The sequence below is a fragment of the Ruditapes philippinarum genome, unplaced genomic scaffold, assembly GCF_026571515.1.
Source record: "Ruditapes philippinarum isolate M1 unplaced genomic scaffold, ASM2657151v2 ctg3864_1_1_1_1, whole genome shotgun sequence".
Taxonomy (NCBI): domain Eukaryota; kingdom Metazoa; phylum Mollusca; class Bivalvia; order Venerida; family Veneridae; genus Ruditapes; species Ruditapes philippinarum.
The window spans coordinates 311,623-337,378 of record NW_026859228.1 but is presented as its reverse complement, the minus strand read 5'-3'; the positions used below and the strand labels follow the sequence as shown (position 1 = coordinate 337,378).

The window sequence follows — 25,756 nt, the reverse complement described above, 5'->3', positions numbered from 1 at the left end:
TTTTTGGGATGGTGTAAATCGTTTAGTTAGGGGAGTAAATTTTCACATGAATCGAAAAAAAAAAAACAAAATAGTTATTAAAAACATGTTTTGCTGTTTTTTTGGAAAAATTAAGGGAAATAAAAAATTAAATCATGTGCTAATAAAAGGGTTTTTTTTTTCATCCAGGGAAATTATTGAAATGGATGCATGATGAACGGAAGGAAACATTTCTACATCAACTTAATACTTGTGTTTCCAAGATGTCATTCATACCCCAGAAACCTGTACACAAACAACTCTACAAGGCAGGGTATGTCAATTCTTAGCTTATGATAATAGCTTATCTTTCACACTGGGGAAACATGTACATAACATGTTCTATACAGGAAATATTATAGTATAGATAAACAAGGGAAAGCAATGTTTAAAGAATGCTATCTGTATCTAATCCAAACCACAGACTCCAAAACATAAGGGTGCCATCAGAAAATAGGAAGTTCAGTATTATCTCAAGTTATCATTCCCTATGGGTGAACCTGCAAAAAAATTGAATGTGTAATCAAGTGACCAATGACATTGCTAAAATTATCTGTTTTAATAATCAGTGCTTCGATGCATTCAAGGTATGAATGTTCCATAATTCTATATTCAGTGCTTTTTAGTGGTGCATCGATTCAGCTTTCTTTCAATTCGATTCTCGATTATTGGTCTGCAATTCCATTAATTTTGAGTTGATTACTCGGGCTGTGTTAACATTAATTTTTCTACAGGAAACACTGAGAAAACAATATTTAGCTACACTGAAAGAAACATTTGCTTAGAAAATGTTTGTTTAATATCACAAAGGAGATTATTTGCGTAAATGGTGACAACTAATCAAATCGTCAGCTTTGAATCGCTTTTCGGCTTTTATCGCGAGTAATCATTTCACTCCTAGTGCTTTTATATGTTCTACAGGGCTAGGTATGCAATATATAATGTATATCACTGGAGCATGTTTGAATATTTCAGTTATCAACTACTGGTAGAGGCTATAGATGATATGGTTGGTCAGTCTATGGTGGTGAGACAGGTGATGGGGTTACCAGACAAAGACTTTGATGACTTTGGTGATGATACAAGTATGTATACTATATCCTCATACATTCATACTTATTATCTTATTATTTGACTTTTTTTCTTATTGTTTATATATATATATATATTTGTATATATATTTAGAAGTGTCTGATGTTATCATAGAATTTTGCAATTATCATAACATTGATTTTATTTTTGTCATGTGCCGTACAGATTTTCAAACTTTATTTTAACAAACTTATTATGGAACTTATTTCATTTGTTTAAAAGAAACAGTCTTTAAAAACATTTTGTTTCCTACTATTTGATATCCAAATCATTCAGTGTGAGCATTTTTGTGTTGGAAATATCATCATTATTTCAGTAGCTGTTTTTGTTTTCTATTGTGTGGTATATTACGTTTAGGGACAAGCATGTAATGTACATAATTGGGCCTTGTCACGACAAAACCAACATAGTGCGTTGTGACCAGCATGGATCCAGACCAGCCTGCGCATCCGCGCAGTCTGATCAGGATCCATGCTGTTCGCTTACAAACTCTATTAAAAATAGACAAACTAATAGCAAACAGCATGGATCCTGATCAGACTGTGTGGACGCGCAGGCTGGTCTGGATCCATGCTGGTCGCAAACGCATTACGTTGGTTTTGTTGTGACGCGGCTCATATTATACATGTGATAGAGGGAGACAATATATGTAACTAGGATGGTTGCATTTATAAATGTTTACACAGCATAAAATATACTGAAATTATACTTGGCTTGCTCATGACGGCTTTGTTTAGTTTTATTGAAGAAGATTTTACAATGGACACTTTGTGTCTGGAATCATTAACTGGTAAATTCAAAATAAAACAGCAATATTTCACATTAATTTGTTGATGAAAAAAAAAGTTAGTTTAAAATAACTTTTTAATAGTTTATTAGAATTAATGTCTTTTTTGTGGACTTTGGTACATTCAAATCAGCGAAAATATTTATTGAATTTTTTTTGTATTTATATAAATGTGGCAGGCCTTAGTGCAAACTTGTTTTTGTTCTGTAGTACATTTATATCGATACTATTGTGTGATATATATATACCTTAATAATTTCTTTATTTGTGATAAATATATCATTTATTTATAAAGGTGATTCTTCTGAAACAGCTGATAATGAAGGTTATTTTATTTTACTTCAGATGTCGTGAAACTGTAAACTAATCCATACATCTGTTTGCTCTCTTCAATTACAGCATGTTTAGATGCTATTTAATATAATTTAAACATGAAAATAACAGATTTTTGTGTTTTCTTTATTATTTTTTTTTTTTAAAGATAATATTTCCTTTTGAGAGGTAAAAATACCTTATAAAGTGTGAAACAATTGTTTTGACTCACTTTAACAATAAAGAAAAAGGTTGATAGTTTTTATTTTTCAACTAGGAAAAATCTAATTTTTACAAGAAAATTTGAGGCAATGTGTGCTTATAAAACATAAGGTATTTCAGTGATGAAGCATCAACAATGGGCAAAATATATATGTTAGTCAATTATTGTTGTTATAATCATTTCTATTGTCAATGTAATCACATATGCATTTTTTATTACAAAAAAAGGTATCAGTTTTTACTATATCTGAAATTTTAAGATCAAGACAGATTTCTTTTAAAACTCACATTTAAACTGTTTGACATTCTAGCAATGGATTCTCCACGCTTGACCAGAGAGGGTTCCGATTTGTCCTTAAATGGTAAACAATGTAGCACGCCTCTTATTTAATTTATCTCTATCAATTACCCAATCTGTGTAGCTATTTTTTGGAAACAAACCAGGTAATGTCGGTAACCTTGGTGATGCTTTAATCCCACCAGAACTCCCACCAAATGCCATTGGTATTGTCAATTGTCATGTGAAATCCTTTATAGAAACAACAACAACAACAAAATGCACAAAATAAAAATAGGAAACACTCTTAGCATTTTTTTTTATCCAGATAGTAACCTCCCTTTATTGTTTATTTTAATTTGCTTTAACATTTCAGTTGAAATTTGTCCTTGAGATTAAGATTACTTTTCCATTTTGTGTTCCTTTAGAGTAAATCTTAGTTGAAATTTTTTTTAGCAAGATTGTACTTAATTTAGCGATGAAAACATTTTCTTAATTCCTGATTCTAGATAGATTTGAGTGTTATATTAGGTTCAGAAACAGTTTTTTTAATATATTAATGTCCTGCCTAATGGTTTACAGAGTAAAAATTCATTATTATATTAGAGCAAAATAGTCAGACCATAATTATACATTCATTTCACATTGTTTCATATAAGTTTTAAAAGTAATTGTAAACAAATATGGTTTAAAGTGACAATATGCTCACTTTTTTATTGTCAAGTTGAGTTGAATTAGTAACATATTTCAAGAGATTCACTATTACTATGGTGATTGAACAATAATTGATAATGAAAACTGTTTAGGATAAAATATAAAAACTACCTAAACTTTAAAAAGAATTCCCCTCTCTTTTGAGAAATTGAACGATACCGATACTTTCCAAACAATGTTTATAGAAATATCCGTGGGTCACACGGATTATTGATTATTTTTGCATAATCAAATACAGAATTTAACACATTTATGAAAATTGTAAACTTATTTTGACTTTTACCTATACACTCATTCATTTACACTTAGATGGGCATAATGTCACTTTGAATGTTCAGTTTTAGTTTGAATGGCAAATTTTTGCTCTGTATTAACTTAGGATTTAATAATAATGATGTGAAATGAATAGACATTTACAATACTGTGTACATATGTTACAAAAATGTGTTTCTAGAAAAAACATTATGTGAGAATTGATAGTTATAATATTACACATACTGTGTAAGCTAAGCTATTACATATATTGACATATTTGTAAATATTTGTACACAGCATTGTAAATATAAGAATGGAATATATAATAGCATGTATTTAAGATTATGACATATAATATACAAATGTGATGTGTTGTTCTATACCAAAAAAACATGTACCACATTTATTTCATATTGATGTTTCTCAACTCCAAAAAAAAATGTAAAATGAAAATAAATATAGTGTCATCCATTTATTTCATATGGTTTATAGGATCAAACTGTATTTTGTTAAAGAATATTGATCAACTTCCTGAGTTCTGCTTAAAAGAAGAAAAAGTAATAGACTTATACTATAGAACACTGTTTCATTTACAAACAGTTACTTAATTTGTTTCAAAAAAATTCTATGACATTAATATTAGACAATATTTGCAATGTATATGATAAAGATATGTTGTTTTTTGTATAGAACAACCTCAGTTATATTCCTAGCATGAATATGTTTATTGTACAGGACTTAAAAAGAATGTTTTCTCCTGCTTTGCCTGGAAACAGAACATTTGCATGATGCCTGTTGCATACATGTACATTATGTTGCATGCTGCTTGAAATATTTGTGATTATTTAGTGTTAAAGACATTTTAACTCAATCTCTGATATCTGTGTAGACATAGCAGTGTTTTTTTCCCTGTTACTTTTTGGCATAAATAATAAATATTTATAGGTCTAACTACTAGTTGAGGGATTTATTGGAAATGAAACTAAATTATACAGCTTTCAATAAAAAAATTTCATATGCAAAGAAGATATGTTTTTCAGGCATTTAACTTTGTACAGATTTGACTTTTTGACTTTCTATAAAAGTAAAGAAGCAAAAACACTGTGCATGTACTGTTGTGTATTTGAATGTCAGTTGAGCATGAAAACATAATTTTATATCATTTTTCAGAAACATGAATTTCGTTCAACTATATTTTAAGAATGTTTCATAGATTTACAAAAATCTTAATTTAGCTTTGAATATTTTTAATATTTGGTACATTATTTTTCGTTTGTTAGAATCAAAACAGGAATCTCGTGAGAGTAGACGGGCATCTAGAACCCCTTCAAAACCCCTTAGTAACCCTAAATTACTATCTGAAGATAGTACATTGAGTAAGTCAATGTGTAGGTCAGACACACGTGCACACAAACACACAAAGTGTGCAGAAACGTTGCTAGTTTGAAGTGACTTGGTTGGTGTATGGGTTACACAAAATGTATTGTTATTTAAATGTCTTTTACCCTTGTGAAGTTGTGGTCATGTCTATTATTATTGATGGATTGAGGCGTATGTCCAACACTAGCTATGTATATTATTCTTCATACTATGCCAGGAATAGGAAATTATAAATATATCTCATTCCTGTAACTATGTAATGACAAACGTATTGTTGTGTCTTTACACTTGCATTTTTCTTTGTAATAGCAGCATTTACACAGCATACTATTCTAGTTTGCAAATGATACTCATTATTTACACAGGATTATAGCATTATTTATAATAATTCATTATTTATCATAATTTATCCATCATTTCTTCATATCCTTACAACAATTTTTAGCTCGACTTTTTGATAAGAATAAGTAGAGCTATTGTAGTCACCAGAGCATCGGTGTCGGTGTCGGCGTAACCACTTATGTTAAAGTTTTTCTAATACCTTAAATGTTTTTAAAGTGTATTGACATATGGCTTTGAAACTTTGCACACTTGTTCACCATCATGATCCCAACCTGTAGACAGAATTATGCCCCTTTTTCAGCTTAGAATTTTCATTTAGGTTTGCATACCACCTCAGATATTTTCATATTCTATTGAAACAAGTTGAAATGTTATACTCTTTTTTGAGAGCATAATATAATACTCTCTCTATGGCCTATAACTGTAACATGGATTTAAAGAAAAATTTTGTCCTTTTGTTATAAACTCAAAAATTTTACATTATCAAGGCTCTTTTACTATCAAGCACTAAGAATAGTCGAGCGTTGCTGTCCTACCGACAGCTCTTGTTTGTTAGCTCACCTGAGCACAAAGTGCTCAAGGGTGAGCTTTTGTCATCACTCTGCGTCCGTCGTGCGTCTGTGCGTCGTGCGTCCTTCAAAAAATGGCGTCAAACTTTTCAAACAACATCTCCTCCTAAAACAGATGGCCAATTGCAACCAAACTTTACAGAAGTGATCCTTAGGTGGACCCCTTTCAAAGATGTTCAAAAATTTTAATTTCATTAAAAACTCTGGTTGCCATGGCAACCAATAGGAAAAACTTAAAAAATCTTCTTTTAAAAAACCCTAAGAGCTAGAGCTTAGATATTTGGCATGAAACATCTTCTAATGAGTGTCTACCAATTTTGTTCAAATCAAAGCCCTGAGGTCAAAATTGGCCCCGCCCCAGGAGGTCATTGATTTTCCCTATATGCATATAGTAAAAACTTAAAAAATCTTCTTTTAAAGAACTCAAAGAGCTAGAGCTAAGATATTTAGCATGAAACATGTTCTAATGGGTGTCTACCAAGTTTGTTCAAATAAAAGCCCTGGGGTCAAAATTGGCCCCGCCCCGGGGGTCATAGATTTTCCTTATATGTGTATAGCAAAAACTTAAAAAATCTTCTCTGAAAAAACCCAAATAGCTGGAGTTTAGATATTAAGCATGAAACATCTTCTAGTGAGTGTCTACAAAGTTTGTTCAAATAAAAGCCCTGGGGTCAAAATTGGCCCCGCCCCCAGCGTCATTGATTTTCCTTATATGTGTATAGCAAAAACTTAAAAATCTTCTTTGAAAAAACCCAGATAGCTAGAGTTTAGATATTTAGCATGAAACATCTTCTAGTGAGTGTCTACCAAGTTTGTTCAAATAAAAGCCCTTGGGTCAAAATCGGCCCTGCCCCAGGCGGTCATTGATTTTCCCTATATGCATATAGTAAAAACTTAAAAAATCTTCTTTTAAAGAACTCAAAGAGCTAGAGCTAAGATATTTAGCATAAAACATCTTCTAATGGGTGTCTACCAAGTTTGTTCAAATAAAAGCCCTGGGGTCAAAATTGGCTCCGCCCCGGGTGTCATTGATTTTCCTTATATGTGTATAGCAAAAACTTAAAATCTTCTTTGAAAAAACCCAAATAGCTGGAGTTTAGATATTAAGCATGAAACATCTTCTAGTGAGTGTCTACAAAGTTTGTTCAAATAAAAGCCCTTGGGTCAAAACTGGCCCCGCCCCAGGGGTGTCATTGTTTTTAACTATATGTGTATAGTAAAAACTTAAAAAATCTTCTTTTAAAAAACCCAATGAGCTAGAGCTTAGATGTTTAGCATGAAACATCTTCTTATTGGTGTCTACCAAGTTTGTTCAAATAAAAGCCCCTGGATTAAAATTGGCCCTGACAGGGAAGGGGGGGGAGTAGATCATTGTTTTTCATTATATGTGTGTAGTAAAAACTTAACATTGTGAAACATCTTCTAATGGGTGTCTTCTAAGTTTGTTCAAATAAAAGCCCTGGGGTTTAAACTGGCCCAGCTCCGGGTGCCTTTATACAGGTGAGCGACCTCAGGGCCATCATGGCCCTCTTGTTTAATTATAGTCATTAAATAGGTCATTAACTCAAATAAAACCTGTCTGTACTCATGTGAGTAATTACATTTCAAATATCACCTTACTTTACTTACTTTTTACCACTGAACCATCATAACCCAGAACCTCATTAAAATAGCAAGGTCACTAACTCTTGATAAATGCTTAAGTAAAAACATCATGTTTGATCAAAGTTTTTTCTTTGCTATTTCCAATTTTTTTTAAAAACAAAGCAGTACATATCATTCTACATTTATTTGTATTTTATTGCATTACAAACATTTAGGTCGTTAACTAGAAGTAGGATCCCTTTTGCATTGTTACTTAGTCTCAGTTGCTTCCCCTTAAAGCTTTGAATGTTTTGTGTTGTTGGTTTTTACAGTTGGGAAAGGATTGTCAGATAAAGTACCTGGAAGTAGTAAGTTTTACTGCAACCTATCCAATATACCTTGTCCGCCCTGTGTTTGTTGGTTTAATGTTGAAGTTTTCATTACACATGTGTACATGTACCTTATATTTATTTCAAAGAACATTTGTCTTCAAATAATCATTTCAAAATCAAGTATTGGCTGTTATTTGCAAGAAGGTTGACTTTTGACTGCAGCATCTATAGTGACTTAGTGCAAGTCTCATTTTTATATCTAAGGCTTTTTAAATTTTTTTACTTATTAAATCTGCCGAACATCTAGTTTTCTTTTTTTTCTATATATTGCTTTAACTGCACTTTATTGATACAAGACCAAAGATTTTAAAAACGAAAATTATTTTCAAAAGGTAAGACAAACATTTTATAGACATGTGAAGTTGTCTTTTCTAACTTTATGTTTTTTTTTTTTCATTGTTTTGTTTTTAAAATGATTTTAAATGTTGTTATTAGAAAAAAAACCCCGTTCCCTTATCATTTTAAATTTTCTATTTTACTCCATTATTTGCCCGTATAATATTATAAAACTAGAAAGTTTTTTTATATTTTCCCAAAATTTTTTTCTCATATTTTAAGTATTTCACTTATTCCTTCTCATTTATCATCATTTGTTAATAAATATTGAAACATTTTTTCCCATTATGTATCATAGTCACTAAATATAATGTAAAACGTCATATAATTTGGATAAAATCTATTCTTTCATATTTAGTTAATGTGTAACATTTTCATGTTGTGTTTTTCTTGCATTAAATGAAGAGACAAAAATAGAGAGAATGGACAGTCTCTGTAAGTAAGACAAAATATCAGATCTTAGGTGACCAGTCTTAAACTTCAACATCTGATTGGTAATTACTCTAGAAAATATTTAAAAATTGGCCAATGAAAATGTTAGTTTTCATAGACTGATCACCATTATCTGTTATTTGACTAAATTATGAATTTTGCAGAAGAATATGTCATTTAAGGAACTGTTTTGATGTGTTTAAGGAGTAATAAAATCATATGATATATGTTTGTTTAAGAAATATGATTTGTTTATTTTGTAGGTGATGGTAAAGGACGTAAGAGTGGAACAGGCGATAAAGGAGCTGCTAAAGCACCTGATAAGAAAGCTCCTACACCAGCTAAAGATAAAGACAAAGGAGGAAAAGTTTCAAAAGAGGTTTTAATATGATTCATTGTTTGAACTGTTCTTTGTCAATTTCTGGGATATTCAGATAAAATTTCACAATTGATCTTGAGTCTGGTGTGACTGTAAAGATTTGAATAACTGCGTGACTTTATACTGGTGGCAAAATCTTGTTCCTTTCAGTTTTCCCAGATTAAGGGTTAAACATTTTCAATCCAAGATTCTAAAGATTTTTTTTTTACTTGTATTTACACAAATGAATGAATTAAAAGCTAAAGTTTGATGTTATTTTGAAAAGAAGCTCCAGTCCAATGCTGTTATCATATTATTACAAAAATGGCCTAAGAACATGTTGACAGATTTTGATGTCATCTATTTATCAATGTATATTTCTCGTACAGCTGATAAAAGTATCTGTTTTTATCTAAATTTCTTATTAAGTAAAAATATCAACATTTATGTATACGTTCTTTTCAGTCTACAAAAGTAGATATGAAGTCTGGTAAACAAAGTGCGACTCCTGCCTCTAGAGGCCCACCTAGCCGTGGTAAAACTGCGGGTAGTTTAGGGGACAGGGAAAGAACGGGCTCACCAACCAGTATGATGCAAACTTCACTGGCCCATGAAGATCCCATCATTGACAGAAAATATAAGGAGAAAATCTTTGCACAGGTAATTTGAAGTTTGATTGTTTTGGTTTTAAGTCACACAGAAATTGTGAAGGACATATGGCAAATTTCCAGCTTTATTAGTGGATAGACACATCAGGTCCCCAGTTTTACAAGTCGCGCGTTGGTGTTTGGATAAAACTACCTACCATCTGTACTCTTGATAATTTTCAGTACATAAGCTGTTAATAATATTTGAATTACATTTACTTGCACATGAATATGCAACCAGACACATTTTGTTAACATTAAAATGCAACACAACACATTTTGTTAACATTAAAATGTTCACATTTAGCTTAAAAAATTGCAATTTTGTTGTGTTCTGCTCATTAAGTCAAAGGTAGATTATAATACAGTATATATTTGAAGAGGATTTGTATCAAACAAAATATTGTTAACCTGCATTTAACCATCAACATCTTTGCAGTCTAATTGTGTCAGACAAAAAAAGGTTAAGATTTTTGTATGGATTATCTCTTGCCTGTATGGGCTCAGCTGATCATTTACACATTGACAGATAACTACAACATTTGTAAATGATTAACATTGTATATGAAATGTAATTATTTGTTTTTCATTTTTCTTTTTCTTTTTCAGACATATGCAATAGTGGGAGATGCTATAGACAAAATGGAGTTTGTATTTGATGAAATAATTCGAAATGATACCAATAGACCACCTCTTCAACCTTAACCCTTAAAGCCGTTTTAAAAGACCTTCATCATCTTTACTGACTGTGATATTTCAAACATTTTAAATTTCAAGACAAAGTTATGTCGTCCTACATGAACAATAAAAAGTTTTAGACTTAACACAGATGTAATGCATAACCATATTAATACAAAGTGAAAAACTGTGATATTATTTATTTTCAATGTATTTATTTAAAAAAATAATTGTAACACAAGCATGTAATTTATGACTGAATTGGAGTCCAGTTGTCTCAAAAGTGATTTTATTTAGGGAGTTATGAATGGAAACAGTTTGCAATTATATATATTCATGATAATTTATGAAATAAAATTTATTAAGAATCAAACTTATATCTTTTATGTTGTTCTTGAACATTGATTATGTTTTCATAAAAATGTGATGACAAGACATTTTTTGTGAAACATTGAGCACCCATCATAGCCCATCAAGAGAGCAGTTGTAATTTCAATGATTCAACTGCTTAAGATGTCGCCATTGAGATTCGAGGTCACAAGAGTCTTCATACAGTTATTTTAACAAGAAAACTAGATAATGCAAAATGGATATATTGTCCGTGGAAATAGAATACACCAGCACTGTTCAGACCAGAGCACTGTTCAGATTATAAACACAAAGTGGAGAAAATGTAAGAGAAAACTGCAATTCAAAGAGACTATCGTGATCATGGTTTCATTGAATATGTCAATGAGAGACACGATATTCAAGAGCATTTCACCATTAAACATGATTAAAACACATAAGATTGTTCATTTAACATCTATTTATTTATCTTTTATTCAAGTATCATCATTATACAATTTATCACATACATACATAAAATTTATATACATCTGTATACATTGCCAAAAGCCATTGTGGGGTGGAATTGTAAGAGACTTTTAATATAATTTAGTATTATGTCCAGACTTTCATATTACAACACATAATCTTCTCAATAAAGGTAAGAATTCCTTACTAATTTTAGACAGCAACTTTATTATATTTTCAGTGTTAGTTAAATAAGAAATGAAAGAAAAGATAAAATCCCCCCAAATAAACGAGACTTACCTTGGTTAAAGTTGATGTTTGTTTGGGATTCTTTGTAGTCATATAACACTGACGAGATCAGATGAGATGTACACGATGATCAGCCGATAACCTCAGAGTTCAACACCATAAATACTTCCTTTACAGAAAATTCAATCGAACACCTATATCCTTGAAAGGGGTGGGCAGAACAAAAAAGGGTAGGGCATCTGATCTCGTCAGTGTTATATGACAAAGAATCCCAAACAAACATCAACTTTAACCAAGGTAAGTCTCGTTTATTTGGGGGGATTCTTTTACGTCATAACACTTCCGATCTCAGATGAGACTTCAAAGCTGAATTTTGTGTAAATGAATCGATTTTCAGACAGCTGTGAACCAAATTAAAAATATAACTCTATATAATAACATTGCCCTTTTTTATTCATAAACCCACAAAGCGCAAAATGCGCACAAATAGACATTAAAGTCAAGCAATATGCATGATCATATTAACAGTTGTAGAACCTACACCTTGAAAAATTCACTATAGTCTAAACACAGCATCACTGTAATTGTCCTGAGAATTTACAATCACTTTGTCATAGAATTTTCCAAATGTCTTAGCATTTGACCATCCTGCAACCTTAAGAATTTCATCAATAGGTACACTATTTAATTTTGCTTTTGATACTGAAGCTGATCTAACACTGTGCGGTTTATACAAGTTACAATCAATACCTGCACGAAACATCACTGTTTTTAACCACCTACTTATAGTATTTTTAGTCACTGGCTTATGTGGTTTAACATAACTTATAAATAAACATTTGTTTTCTCCTCTTAATGTGTCAGTTCTTTTCAAATATTCATAAAGAGTGTGAACAACACAAATTTTTTGATCCAATGAAAAAGTTTTAAGTTCTGCAAAAGGCGTTTTTACGCCTGGTCTAGACTGTTTAAGTAAGTCACTATAAAATAATGTAACTGAAGAGGATACCTTCCTCATATTTTCAATTGTCAATAAATGCAAAGACTGAGAACGACCTGCGATTGATAGTGCAATTAGCATTGCCAGCTTTAAAGTTAACTGTTTTAAAGTAATAGTAGTAACCGGCCATAATGTTTTCAAATAATTAAGCACAATAGAAACATCCCAGGTTTGACAATAACGAGAAGTAGTAGGTCTTAAATTATATACACCCTTTAGAAATCTAATAACCAAAGGATGTGAACCTACAGTAAAACCTTCACAAATTATACCCATAGCAGAAAGAGAAGATCTGGCAGAATTAATTGCACTATAACTTTGACCCTTATCAAATAAATAAGTCAAAAAATCTAAAACTGTTTCAACAGATGTTTGAACGTAACTAATTTGTTTTTCATTACAGTACTGAATCCATTTTTGTATGTACATTGTGTACTGAGATTTAGTTCCAGACCTCCACGAGGCCATAATGATATTGGTAGCGTTCGACGAAATTTTTCGTTTTTGCAACACATGCCTGATAAGCGACATGCCATGAGTGTTAACTTTTTGTACAAAGGATGTACCTTCGTTGTCCCTGGGATTTTCAACATTTCTGGACCCGAAGGAAGAAGATATGGTATTTCTATCAACATCTCCATTACTGCCGGAAACCAACTCTGTGTTAACCAAACTGGGACAATCAGTATACAATCGCTCTGGTCTGCTCTCATCTTTGCCAGTAGCCTTGGTATTAAACTGAAAGGAGGGAAAGCATAAAAATATATATTTGACCAGTTCATACTAAAAGCATCAATGAACTCTGCCTCGGGGTCAGGTTTCCAAGAAACAAATTTTGTTAATTGTTTATTTATTCTAGAGGCAAACATATCGATAGACGGACATTCCCATAGTTCACAAATCTGGCCAAACAAATTTCTATCAAGTATCCATTCAATGTTATCATTATGATTACGAGATGCAAAATCAGCACAATTTTGAGCACCTGGTATATAAGCTGCTGATACCCAGAAATGTTTTTCTATAGCCCAAAGCCAAATTTTCTTTGCAAGATCATCACAATCTTTAGATTTTATGCCACCCATATTATTAACATAGGACATGGCACAGGTATTATCAGTCATAACTTGTATATGTGAACCATTAGATACATCTTTACAAAAAGACTTTATAGCATAGAATATAGCTAACAATTCCAAATAATTTATATGTTGCTTAGCTTCTTCTGAAGTCCAGCGACCACCTATACGAGTATTACTGCAAACTGACCCCCAGCCTGTTGAACTTGCATCGGTAGTAATAAAAATATCAGGGGCATTTTGCGAAATTTTTCTGAATGATGAAGGAAGATTCTCTATCCACCAGACCAAATCAGATTTCATGCTGCAATTTATTGGCATTTTTGCAGAGTAATCCCCTTTATTAATGCGAAGAGCCATGATTTTTTCCCTTTCTAGGTTTCTATAAAAAAGTGGGCCATGCTGGACAGCAGAAAAAGCTGCAACCATTAAGCCTATCACTCTAGCTACATCCCTAATACTGGCTGTAGTTCTATTCATCAAAGATTTGCATTCAAACAAAATTGTTTCTCTTCGACTTTCTGTTAAAGAGACTATCATTTTCTTTGAATCTATGTAATTCCCGAGAAAAACTATTTTTTGAACAGGGATCAATACTGATTTATTTTCATGAATAATAAAACCAACACTTTCTATTAAAGAAACTGTATCACTAACATTGTTCTGGCATTCAATTTTAGAATCGCCCATTAATAACGAGTCATCAATGTAACCAGAATTTGTGTGGCCCATTTTGCGTAACTTGGCATAAATTGGTTTCATTAACTTTGTAAAGAGTCTAGGAGCACAGCCAATACCATTAGGTAAACAAGTATACTGATAAATTTCATTTTTCCATTCAAATCTTAAAAATTTTCTATGTTCTTTGCAGATAGGCACCGAGTAGTATGCATGACGCAAATCAACAGAGGCAAACCACATATTTGGCTTAATTAATTTCAATGTGGATTCAAAAGTATCCATTTTAAAATGATGATATACTACATGCTCATTTAACTCTTTTAAATTAAGAATCATTCTATGTTCACCGTCTTTTTTCGGTCTTGTGAAAATTGGAGAAATAAATTGACCTTCAGTTTGTTGGACTTGTTCCAAAACATTCATACTTAATAACTTGACCAGTTCTTTTTCAATTATAGTTTCATCATGTTCATTGTGAAAATGATACGGCTTTTTAATTTGAACAGGGATATAAGATTTAAAATCTATGTGACAATTTAATGCGATGTCTAAAACAGACTCATCAGAGGTCAAATTTCTCCAATTTTGTTCAAAATTACTAAGCCTACCTGCTTTGAAATTCTTGTTTTGGTATGTGGCCACATCTTTTCTGGGTCCACTCTTAGGCTTTGCAGAAAAGGGAAACCTATATGCTCCCCCACGTCTAAATGGCCTTCTACCTCTACTAAAAGAGTTGAAACGTCCAAAACCTCTACCGACAGGGCGACCTCTAAACATGACCTGTCTGCTAATCTTATTTAACTCTTGAATGTCTTTAATATCTTTAATCATTGAGTCACCATATAGCATATCTGTGTAGGGCAAGGAAGGAGAACACAAGTAATGGAGTTTTGGATCCATATCCTTTCTGTGAAGTTCCCTTCTACGAATGTTGATCCATTTATTAGACTGACCAAGAAGCCCCAAGGCTGATGTACCCCATTCTAACATCTGTTTATCAAAGTCAGAAGCACCTTTATCTAACATCTTAGCAACATTACAAGACGCTTTAATTACCAAATTTTGTATTCCTCTCAATTTAGAATCTTCAGTTTGGGTAACCGGTTTTAACACGGACCATACCCCTGGGTTAACACGCGTTTCTTTTAACGCCTCACAATTTGATGGTCTAAAAATAGACTTGGAAATATCAGATAAATTGTCCTCTTGCATACCTTCTCTAAAAGTAGTGTTAATAAGATCTGCCAACTTTTGATCTACTTCATTGTCAACAGTATCAATACGTTTGAACTTTTTCACAAAAGAACTAAAAAGGTTATCATCATCTTCATCCTGCTCAACCTCACTAAAAGGTCGCTTACTACCATGCTGTTCTTCCGATAAACCTTCAGAATCTATACCATTATCATAATTATCATCATAATTTGAACCATCATAGTCAAAATAACCATGGCTGTAATCATCAGACTGATATTCATAAAGGTGGTCAATCCTACTGGTCAAAGACTCCACTTTCTCATTAGTTTTGTTTATGTTATTGTTCATGTCACGTAAAATCATCAAAGCTTCACGATTGAAACCGGAAATATCGTTACTTACAGTTGATGAAGACGATTTCACTGGTGTCTTCTTAGTAGAAGCCAACTTTTTCCCTTTATCTGTGGTTTCTTTCACATTATCTGTACTTTGTACGGTCTTCTGTGTAGAACTTGACCCAGATGTGCTCTTTCCCAGCATGGCGTCCGCCATCTTGAATGCGTACTACGTCACACAAAATGTATAGAACGTAGGCAGTTTATGTCTAAAAATAAAAATAAATGTATACTACGTATACAAAACCGGGAAAAACACGTGTAATGCACAAAACTTCTACAATGCACAAAATACTTACAATAAATAAATGAAATAACTTATTCTAAACAAATTTAAGTCCGTAAAAGGACGAAAGAAATAAGTCAAAATTTGTCCAACACACGTTGGGCTAATAAAATTCGACCCACGTCGAATACACATTTATATTCATTCCGTAAAGGAAATCAAATAGCAAAAAGAAAGTCTATTCAAATAAGGTTCTTATCGTAACAAAAAGTGAAACGATGAAATAAGCAAGAACCTACTTCAACAAGTTATCCACCCACGTGGAAATATCGGCTAGTAGAGTAAAAACGAACCGCGTCCGTTCACTCTGAAAATCGTATACGCACTGAGGTTATCGGCTGATCGTCGCGCGCATCTCATCTGAGATCGGAAGTGTTATGACGTAAAAGAATTGGAATTGATTTGGAAAAAAACCCACCAGATGCACTAGTGTAATAAGCACCATAAAATATGTATCATCACTTAGGACTTGTAGCAAAAAGATTAGCAAGGAATTTCTAACATAGTAAAACCTTTACGCCTGATAAGAGTTTAGACTATATACAAAATTAAAATATTTAGTAGTAGCTGAAAACTTACACTGTACAATGTAGAGTTCAACAGATATAGAAAATTCAGAACATTAAGTAGACAAATTGTACAGAGCATTGTTTCTAGTTTTCAACATATTACAACAGGTGATTTTCTAACCATATCAAAATGTTTAACTTTTCTGAATCATTTAACACATTAAAATTATAATTGACATTACAGGTTAATCAAACATTATTTGTCTCTCCCTAACACACATTAAGCATTTTAGCATAACGTGGAGCAGCTCTGATTCTGATTCAACACAATTATCACACAACTGACATGCTTTAATGTTTCTGGAAGATTTTTTATATTTCCCTGTCTCTGATCTAATTGGTGCCACACCGCAACTAAACTTAGAGAAGGGGGAGATATATGACGAAAATGGTAAATTAATTTTGCAATAGCGTTCAACAGCATCAGAATGTTTGAAATTTCAATATGTCCCAAGCTCATTTAGGTGACATTCCAATAAAACAACAATTGTTCTAATTCCTTGCGTAAAAACGGTTATTGAGAGTTCATGTTAAGGCTTAGCGAATTTAACTATTCTCTGATATTAATAAGATACCATTTTCTACATCTAGTATTTACTTTATCCAAAGCCTATGCAAATATACATTTATTTACTTTATAATCATCATAATTTAAATAACGACTTTAATGATTATACACAAAAAATTCAATCAATAATGATTCTACTCTATTTCATCTTGTACCGATACATTTACTGGCCAGAGCCAAGTTAAAATCTCATTGCTCTATGACTGGCCAAAATTATGCATGAAAACTATTGTTCTCCACTAAACATAACCTAATATGCAAGGTCTTACTGTATGAACGTCATTTTTATCCATAAAGTATCAGTTTACGAAGAAAAGAAAATATTAATTCTATAAAGAGATGTTTTTGATTACGACGTATTCCTTTGTAATGTTTATATCCACCTCACATGGAATACTTTCACAATATCAGCCTTGTCTTTTTCTTTTTCTGATGAACAACTTACGTACACTTTTTGTTCTCTGTCACAGTATGTTACAGCTTTTGGAAAATAAATATTTGCTTTCTCTAGTCCAATAATATCACATTTCTTTAAGCTGCTCGACAATCTCAGAATAGTGTCACTGTCTCTGTAACATACCAGTATAGTCTCATCTTCTAATTGTTGTTGACCGTAAGGGTATTTATACCCTTGTTCTTCAAAAACGATTTTAACATTTCCTTTCCAGTCCATTTTCAAAACCTTGTTATTTTGACTCTTATCTGTATCAGATACACATATGAACGTTTCATCCTTGCTGATCAAAACTCTGATTGGCCCATATAATAGAGTAGGGCAACCAAGAACATTGAGAATTTCTCCTTTAAGATTCATTATGATTATTTTCTTTACTGCCAAGCCAGAGACTACCAATTTATCCTGGCCATAAGCTACACCAATGTACTTTTCTTTCACATCTATACGTTGATGTAATGAAAGTTTCGCGTCAGAATAAGACAATATCTGAAGAAACGTTTCATTGAACAAAGTTACAGCAAGCTTTTTGTCTGGAAGAGTTATTACATCGATCGGATGTGAAGACATCTTTACCTCTGTTACAACCTCTTTTTTCTCAACGTCAATTAGTTTTATATTTTTGTTACTGTTATCAGAAACAACCATTTTCGTAGGAGCAATCATTACCAGACCAGTAATGTTACTTTTTTCTTTCTCTGGTTTCAGTTTCATGTCTATTGTTTCTATATATTGTAATTCTATTGCTCTATCTTGGCACGGCTGTACAAATGTTGACAATGTTCCATAACTTTTCTCAGTCTTAAGAAAATCTATAATGCTTGCGTTGCGGGTAAATCGAATACAATCGTTTGTTGTATTTGCATGCAATACGTTCATTTCCTTATCTGTCTGTATTGGCAGATTTTTTCTTACGTTTTTAATCTCGATAAAAAGCTTATTTTGCTTGTTCTGTTCCTGTAATGACCTTAACAACGAATGTGAACATTCAAGTTCTTCAATTATCTCTAAGCAAGCAGCTTCTACGGTTTCTTGCTTACATTTTTCATTTTTTACAATTACATTAGCTTCTTTTAATATTCTGGTTTCCATTCTATCCAAACATTCATTTATCTCTTTCCTGAAGACTTTGATATCTTCAACAACTTTGGCATGACTCTGGTCTAGATTTTGCGCAGCTTTGCTAACATATTCTACGTTCGATTTACATCTTTTAATCAACGTTTCCATTTGTTCTAATATATCAGCCATCTCGTCAGACATGTTTCCAGAAACATCAGGAATATAGTCCACATTACACTGTTTGTGTTCTAATGTAACGCACACATAACAAGCCACAGATGTGTGATCCCTACAATAGAATTCTAGTGGTTTGTCTTGGTGTTTCGTGCAAAAGTCGGCCGTATCAACAGATGCAGAAGGTGCATTTACCTGGATCTTTGGCATGGAATCCTTGTCAACAAGGACATGATTTCTCATTGGGCGTGGCCGTCTGTGATGTTTGAAGCATGTTTCACATAGATGCTCCTGGCAGTTTTGGCAGAAGCCATAAGCTGGTTCCTTCAAACCATCATTATCACACGGGAGACATACTAATGTTGAGTTTTCTGCACTTAGAGCTCCTAGATCTAATTTACCTGGGACCTCCATCTCAGCCTAAAAATATTACATAAAAATTCTTCATTTATATTGATATTTATTTCAAAGTCATATAAATTGTAGTCTTAAAAACATGGGATGAGATAAACCTATTACTTTACGTTTAACACTTTATCAGTTTATTCAGTGTCTGTTGTACAACCGTACATATCTATTGAAGAATTCATTGTTTTCAGTTTTATTGTATAAATATTCATAAACTTTAGATTTTAAATTTATATTGTAACTTTTAATATTGGCTATCTCATCATCACACCAATAGTATGTTTGGTTCACGGACACACTCCATGGTAAAATAATGGAAAAGCGCGATAAATTTTATCTATTATCAAAACAAATAGCCAATCAAGTATTACTTTAAGAATGACAACTGGCACAGGTTTATTGAAATTATCTTAATCTCAGTGAGTTAAGGATAACTGATATTAGATTATAAAGTCATAGAGGAGTTGTCTCATCGACGGTGTTCTTTAGCTCACAGTATTTGATTATATTTGGTCTTTCATAATGGAATAATTTTAGATATTTTTGTGGGGTCCTTATAATATTTACATTGAAGAAGGGTATGGAACTCATCTCCTATATCGGAGAGGCATTTAAGCATTTTCTTTCACTGTATTTAATGCGTCTGGTTTTCGATTGCACGGTTTCAACTGGTAATTCATGGTTTGATGTCCTAAATTTTTAGCTCGACTATTCGATAAGAATAAGTAGAGCTATTGCAGTCACCCGAGCGTCGGCGTCGGCGTCGGCGTAACCACTTATGTTAAAGTTTTTGTAATAGTTCAAATATTTTCAAAGTCCATTGACATATGGCTTTGAAACTTTGCACACTTGTTCACCATCATGACCCCAACCTGTAGACAGGAGGAGGTAACTCTATCAAGCATTTTGACAGAATTATGCCCCTTTTTCGACTTAGAATTTACGTTAAAGTTTTTGTAATAGTTCAAATATTTTCAAAGTCCATTGACATATGGCTTTGAAAACTTTGCACACTTGTTCACCATCATGACCCCAACCTGTAGACAGGAGGAGGTAACTCTATCAAGTATTTTGACAGAATAATGCCCCTTTTTCGACTTAGAATTTACGTTAAAGTTTTTGTAATAGTTCAAATATTTTCAAAGTCCATTGACATATGGCTTTGAAACTTTGCACACTTGTTCACCATCATGACCCCAACCTGTAGACAGGAGGAGGTAACTCTATTAAGCATTTTGACAGAATTATGCCCCTTTTTCGACTTAGAATTTACGTTAAAGTTTTTGTAATAGTTCAAATATTTTCAAAGTCCATTGACATATGGCTTTGAAACTTTGCACACTTGTTCAACATAATGACCCCAACCTGTAAACAGGAGGAGGTAACTCTATCAAGCATTTTGACAGAATTATGCCCCTTTTTCTACTTAGAATTTACGTTAAAGTTTTTGTAATAGTTCAAATATTTTCAAAGTCCATTGACATATGGCTTTGAAACTTTGCACACTTGTTCACCATCATGACCCCAACCTGTAAACAGGAGGAGGTAACTGTATCAGGCATTTTTTTTACTATCAAGCACTAAGAATAGTCGAGCATGCTGTCCTACCGACAGCTCTTGTTGAATCTTATTTCCTTTATATCGTGGTAATTTTTTGAGTAGTTTTTAATTTAAATTCCTTTTTAAAAAGAGCATATTTTCTACCTTTATTTGATATTGTCAAATCTGATGACCTCTTTTGAATGAATTGATTAGCTAAAGTTTCCTTGATCATTTTCACTATGTTATTGCTTGACAAAGATTCTTGTTGTAGCCACAGGTTAGAATAGCCAGTATTGTAATGTAATTATTTTGTTTCATCCATTTAAATAATTAAAATAATTTAAAAGTATTTGAATAAAGCACCACGTAACAGGGTTATGATAATTTCGTATTTTTATGGGTTACAAGTTTGCTTGCAATATAGTAAAAAGAATGGGGTACTTTTTCTAGTTTTGATGATTGTTCTTAAGAAGTATGTATTTCCAATGAAAAAAGAGTATTGATTTTTTGTGCCAAATTTTTTCATATTATTTTTTTCTGTATTATTTTTAGCTTTCAGTACTTACAATAGTCATTAAATTCGTTGAGAATTTTTAACAGTATCGTCTGCGTACAATAGGATTAGAACTTTCAATAGATATACGAGTATAGATAATAGAAAGTGTGTTTCAATACTGTTAGCTATTACCTCAATTACTTCATTACTGCGTGACATTAAAAATGTTAAAGGACATTAAGGTTAAAAACTAATTATCAGGGAAGATAAATGATCAAATGATCCCCGTGGCGACGCCTTTTTCGCATGTAAAAATGCTGAATTATTTATTGATATACACAATTTAATATAATTATACATGATTACCTTTATTTTTAAAAATCGGTTTAATTGTACCTACAAGCCAGCTGTCAGGCAATATTCCCGTGTCTAACACTTTATTAAAAAACAATTCATAGATAGGTATCATTAAACATTTTGAGCTTTTTAAATATTCATTTCATATCATGTCATCTGATGGGGTTTTGCCAGTGTTTGATTTTAGATCACTTGTCAATTTCTTCCTTTGTTATTGGCATTTTTAGAATTTCATCATCGTCATTTAATTTGAAATTGGGCGGCAATTCGTTAGCCTCATTTTCTCCAGAAGAATTCATATTTTTGAAGTAAGGTGGGGGGGGGGGTAATTATGTTTTGTTTTGGTTTCATGCTATTTAAATATTTTCTATAATCTTTCGGCCTTTTCATAACTTTTTTTCATTATAGTTTTTATTTTTCAGGATGAAACTTTTCATTACTTTCATTGTAATTATTTAGCCTTTAGGTTTAATTTATTAATGTGTTATTTCAATTTATGATACCTTTTTGAGCTAAATTGTATTTTATGTGAGCGTTCCTACATATAGGGCCGAACTAATATTTGTTGTGTGTGTTTTCTATTTTTTTTGTTTCTGACACGGGCTGCTGAAATGTTATTTTGGGTGAAAAGTTTTAACAGCAGAAAACTGAAATAAAGCACTGACTTTTTTCAGATACCATATTTAAAACATTTTTGGCATTGCCGGTTTTACAGTTTTCTAATAATATTTTGATTCCATTTATATCAGAATTATCTAAATTCGATATAAATTCATGACTTGTTACTTTGCCATTTTATATGTGATGATTGGCGAACTTTTTCTTATTTGTTAAATTCATTAATTCGCACATTCTTCATAATATTTAATATTGTCGATAAAAAAACAATGGCTACGGAATACAGACTGTCTACTTCGATTATTTCATAATCGAGAATTTTTTTTAATAAATAAACGCTTGAAATACAATAGTCAATTATCGAATCGTTGCAAATGTACTTTTGCCAATGTTGGAATCTTTTCCTATTCTGTCTTTACATCTGCACAAATTATATTATAACAAATGTTTCTTTTTATCGTGTGAGAACCTGTTTTATGGTATAATAAATTATTTAAATGTATTGTGTGTCTCAAAGAAATGCATCATTTCAGAGTCACAGTCAAAATTATTTGCTAAAAAAGAGTCATTTTCTAGGTTATCAGGTAACGTTCCTTAATGTGCATTTGTATCGCCAGTTTTTGCTTCAATTTGGAACAATATCTTGCGCCATAAGAGATAATAAAACAGTATTGTAAAACAATGATTGTTAAGGCGGAACATACATAATAGCGATAAGAAGATTTTTCATCTAAACATAAAACATTTTTGGTTAATTTTAACCACAAAATTGACTCATAATCACTATCTAAGATTTCTGTATAAAGAGAAATATTATTGTGTACAAATACACCTATTCTGCCTGATTTGAGAGACAAATTCATAGATTTGAAAAGATATGACATAAGTGTCGCTCAGCTTTGTTTCAGTAACATAAAAATATCAAAATTATTCATCAGATTCACTACTTCTGGGTATGTAATGCTAGTTTTCAGTCCACATTTACTCAGTGTTCCAATTTTAAGTTCCGGTTAGCTGGCTAAGTTTTTCCCCTTATATCATATTTATCTGCCGGGATCGAATCTGACGGACCGATGATTAATTGTATCATAAATAAAATTATCGTTAGAATTGTTTGATTTAGTATTGACATGTATCATGAATCAGTATATTTGTGTAGTATAGAAGGTCATAGGAGGAAAGTCCCTGCTGAAAGGTCTTTTTCTCACGCCGATAACCTGTGACTGTATATACCACCGTTACTTCAAAGTACTTGAACCGGCCGATGTGCAGGGTATCATTTTGATTGAATTCTTATCAAATAAAAAAGAAATAGAAATTTGTGGAGGGTGACATTATTTTCAAATAAGAATTCACTTTTCGTCAGTATTTAAAACTTTTGTTGTATTAAATCTGATATAGAAATTTGTTGCACCATTAGATAACACAATATTTAGACAAAATTCAATCGTAAACCGTTTTTTGCATACTGACATCAAATATCAAAGAGATTTAAACTCTATACCAGTTGTCTGGAGGTAAAGGGAAAATACTAGTGAAGAGTCCTTAAAGTTTAATTTTGTACGGTTATTTTATATTTTGATTAAAGAGAGAATATCATTTAACTATCCTTCAAACAGAGATACATTGAGTGTTTGTTTATTTCAAAAACAAGAAAATGGATCTTAAACAAGTTAAAAATTTTAAATTTTAAAAATTAGTTTACCGATTGGTCGTTCGGCAAATGATTTAGTTTCCTGATAAGATAATCAGACAGTGTCAAATTCATCACAGTGATTTTTGACCTGCTACGCTATATAGTGAAGCAAAGGGAGACCAATGCGCATGAGTTTATATCAGTGTACTTAAATAAAATATATTAAGTGTCACGTGACTTGTTAATATTTTATTTAGCAAATAAACAAACATTTATCACAATTAGCAAAATTTCACATATTGTTAACTTTTTGCTTTGATTTTTACCTCGATATGCTTTATGATTTAGAAAGGTAAAAATGAAATATAAAAAAAGAAACAAAACAAAAGTTGTGGTATGAGACTTGTTTTGAAAACTTCAAATATACCTTTTATCCTTATGGCGACAATGGCATTATGTACTAACATTAATTTTGTTAGCATGCTGACGAAATTTGATTTGATATAATATTAATATTCTTAAATTTCTTACCTTGTGATAAATAGGCTAATATTGGACTTTGGAACGCGGAAGTTTAACTTAACTTGACAGGGGAATGCACTCTTATTGAACGTTGCATTATCTATCTTATTTTAAAGCGGTACGCCAATTTTCACGAAAATTTTGAAAATGTATTAACAAGTAACTAAACGATTGTGAAGTGAACAAAGAAAATAAGTTATACGATGCAAACGGCAATTATAACCCATGTTTGTTTGAAAAAAGGGTAAAATGTGCAAAAAATAGCCTTTACTGTGTTAGTAACGTAGTAGAAATATGGTGAAAAATACTGCAAAACAGTAAATTAACTCACACAACATAGAAATTAATAATTTTATCTTTAATCATTTTGCTTTCAGTTTCAGTTTAAGTTTGATTTTTTAAAAATATTTTGGCTTATCTGAAGGCATGCAGCATTAAAATAAATGGGCCTTTTGTAAATACAAATCTTGTTTCTGTTGTGTAATATGATATTCTCTCAATAGTCATGTAGGAGAATGCTTTAACATGTAAACATATGTTTTATTGGTTATTATAGCATAAAATCGGCTATTTTTCCCTCTTTTGCCCATGTTATAACAGGGCCAAAACCATGCGTTAACATAGTCACGCGCTCTTGTTATAGTCCGGTTTTACCTATGCGCAATACATACCGGGCCCAGAAAACAAACAAAAAATGACGATTTGCCCTGTTTGCCAGAGTCATGCGCTCTTGTTATATTGGAAGTATAAATTCGAGGGCCTCAGTCGCAAAACGGCGAACAGCCTTCAAGAAATTATGCCGGCAATACGGCGTATAGACATCGCCATCAACAATTTGAAAACAGGTGTGAAAAAGTTTGTATTTGAGCACGTGGCGAATCGTTATTTAATTGTGGCGAATCGTTATTACTCTGTGTCGAATCGTTATGTGGCGAATCGTTAGTGTGGCGAATCGTTACATTACCTCGCCGCTTATCTTGGTTGTCGCCCTTTCTTAGAAACGGACAGTTGTCAATGTAAACAAATAGAATCTGTCATTCAGTTTAATCCCCCGATTAACTTACAAAAATGGAAAGCACAAAATGAATATAAGAAAACGTTGTTTTATTGACGTTTATATTGATAAATGTTCTGTATGTTTCTTTGAGAGAATAATGTTTTATGCCTGATTTTTTGTAAACTCGTGCTTAAAAAAACGATTCTGAAATTGAATTTGATGTCACTGATCTTTTTCCTACCGCCAATCTGTAATTATTCTAGGAATGTCTGAGGC

At 32.0% G+C, this 25,756-nt stretch overlaps 3 protein-coding genes across 10 annotated transcripts in view; 1 reads left to right on the top strand and 2 right to left on the bottom strand.

Moving 5' to 3' along the window:
• The first annotated feature begins 195 nt into the window (after positions 1–195).
• The window catches only part of LOC132755708 (uncharacterized), a 51,429-nt gene continuing 25,868 nt past the window's right edge, over positions 196–25,756 (top strand). The window contains exons 1-6 of one of the 8 annotated variants that reach the window (XM_060746605.1): positions 196–292; positions 994–1,103; positions 4,958–5,053; positions 8,976–9,091; positions 9,536–9,730; positions 10,327–10,772. In XM_060746605.1, coding sequence (XP_060602588.1) covers positions 243–292; positions 994–1,103; positions 4,958–5,053; positions 8,976–9,091; positions 9,536–9,730; positions 10,327–10,422 — 663 coding nt within the window. In that variant the 5' untranslated portion in view covers positions 196–242 and the 3' untranslated portion in view covers positions 10,423–10,772. Of the gene's footprint in view, positions 293–993; positions 1,104–2,192; positions 2,223–2,742; positions 2,794–4,957; positions 5,054–8,975; positions 9,092–9,535; positions 9,731–10,326; positions 10,773–25,756 lie in introns of those variants that run through there. The other 7 variants (XM_060746607.1, XM_060746609.1, XM_060746611.1 and 4 more) reach the window with 7 other exon arrangements.
• Positions 13,050–16,601, bottom strand: LOC132755706 (uncharacterized). The gene is made up of 2 exons (XM_060746603.1): positions 14,808–16,601; positions 13,050–13,177 (listed from the first exon to the last, which is right to left on the bottom strand). The coding sequence occupies exons 1-2, from the start codon at positions 15,946–15,948 to the stop codon at positions 13,173–13,175; spliced, it is 1,146 nt and encodes a 381-aa protein (XP_060602586.1). The 5' UTR covers positions 15,949–16,601; the 3' UTR covers positions 13,050–13,172.
• On the bottom strand, positions 16,755–24,555 carry LOC132755705 (uncharacterized). The gene is made up of 2 exons (XM_060746602.1): positions 24,493–24,555; positions 16,755–19,324 (listed from the first exon to the last, which is right to left on the bottom strand). Exon 2 carries the CDS (start codon positions 19,316–19,318, stop codon positions 17,588–17,590), a length of 1,731 nt encoding a protein of 576 aa, XP_060602585.1. The 5' UTR covers positions 19,319–19,324; positions 24,493–24,555; the 3' UTR covers positions 16,755–17,587.

Bases quoted from the DNA above. Each gene is read 5' to 3' on its own strand.
- LOC132755705 (XM_060746602.1), bottom strand. From the start codon at position 19,318: ATGGAGGTCCCAGGTAAATTAGATCTAGGAGCTCTAAGTGCAGAAAAC.
- LOC132755706 (XM_060746603.1), bottom strand. From the start codon at position 15,948: ATGGCGGACGCCATGCTGGGAAAGAGCACATCTGGGTCAAGTTCTACA.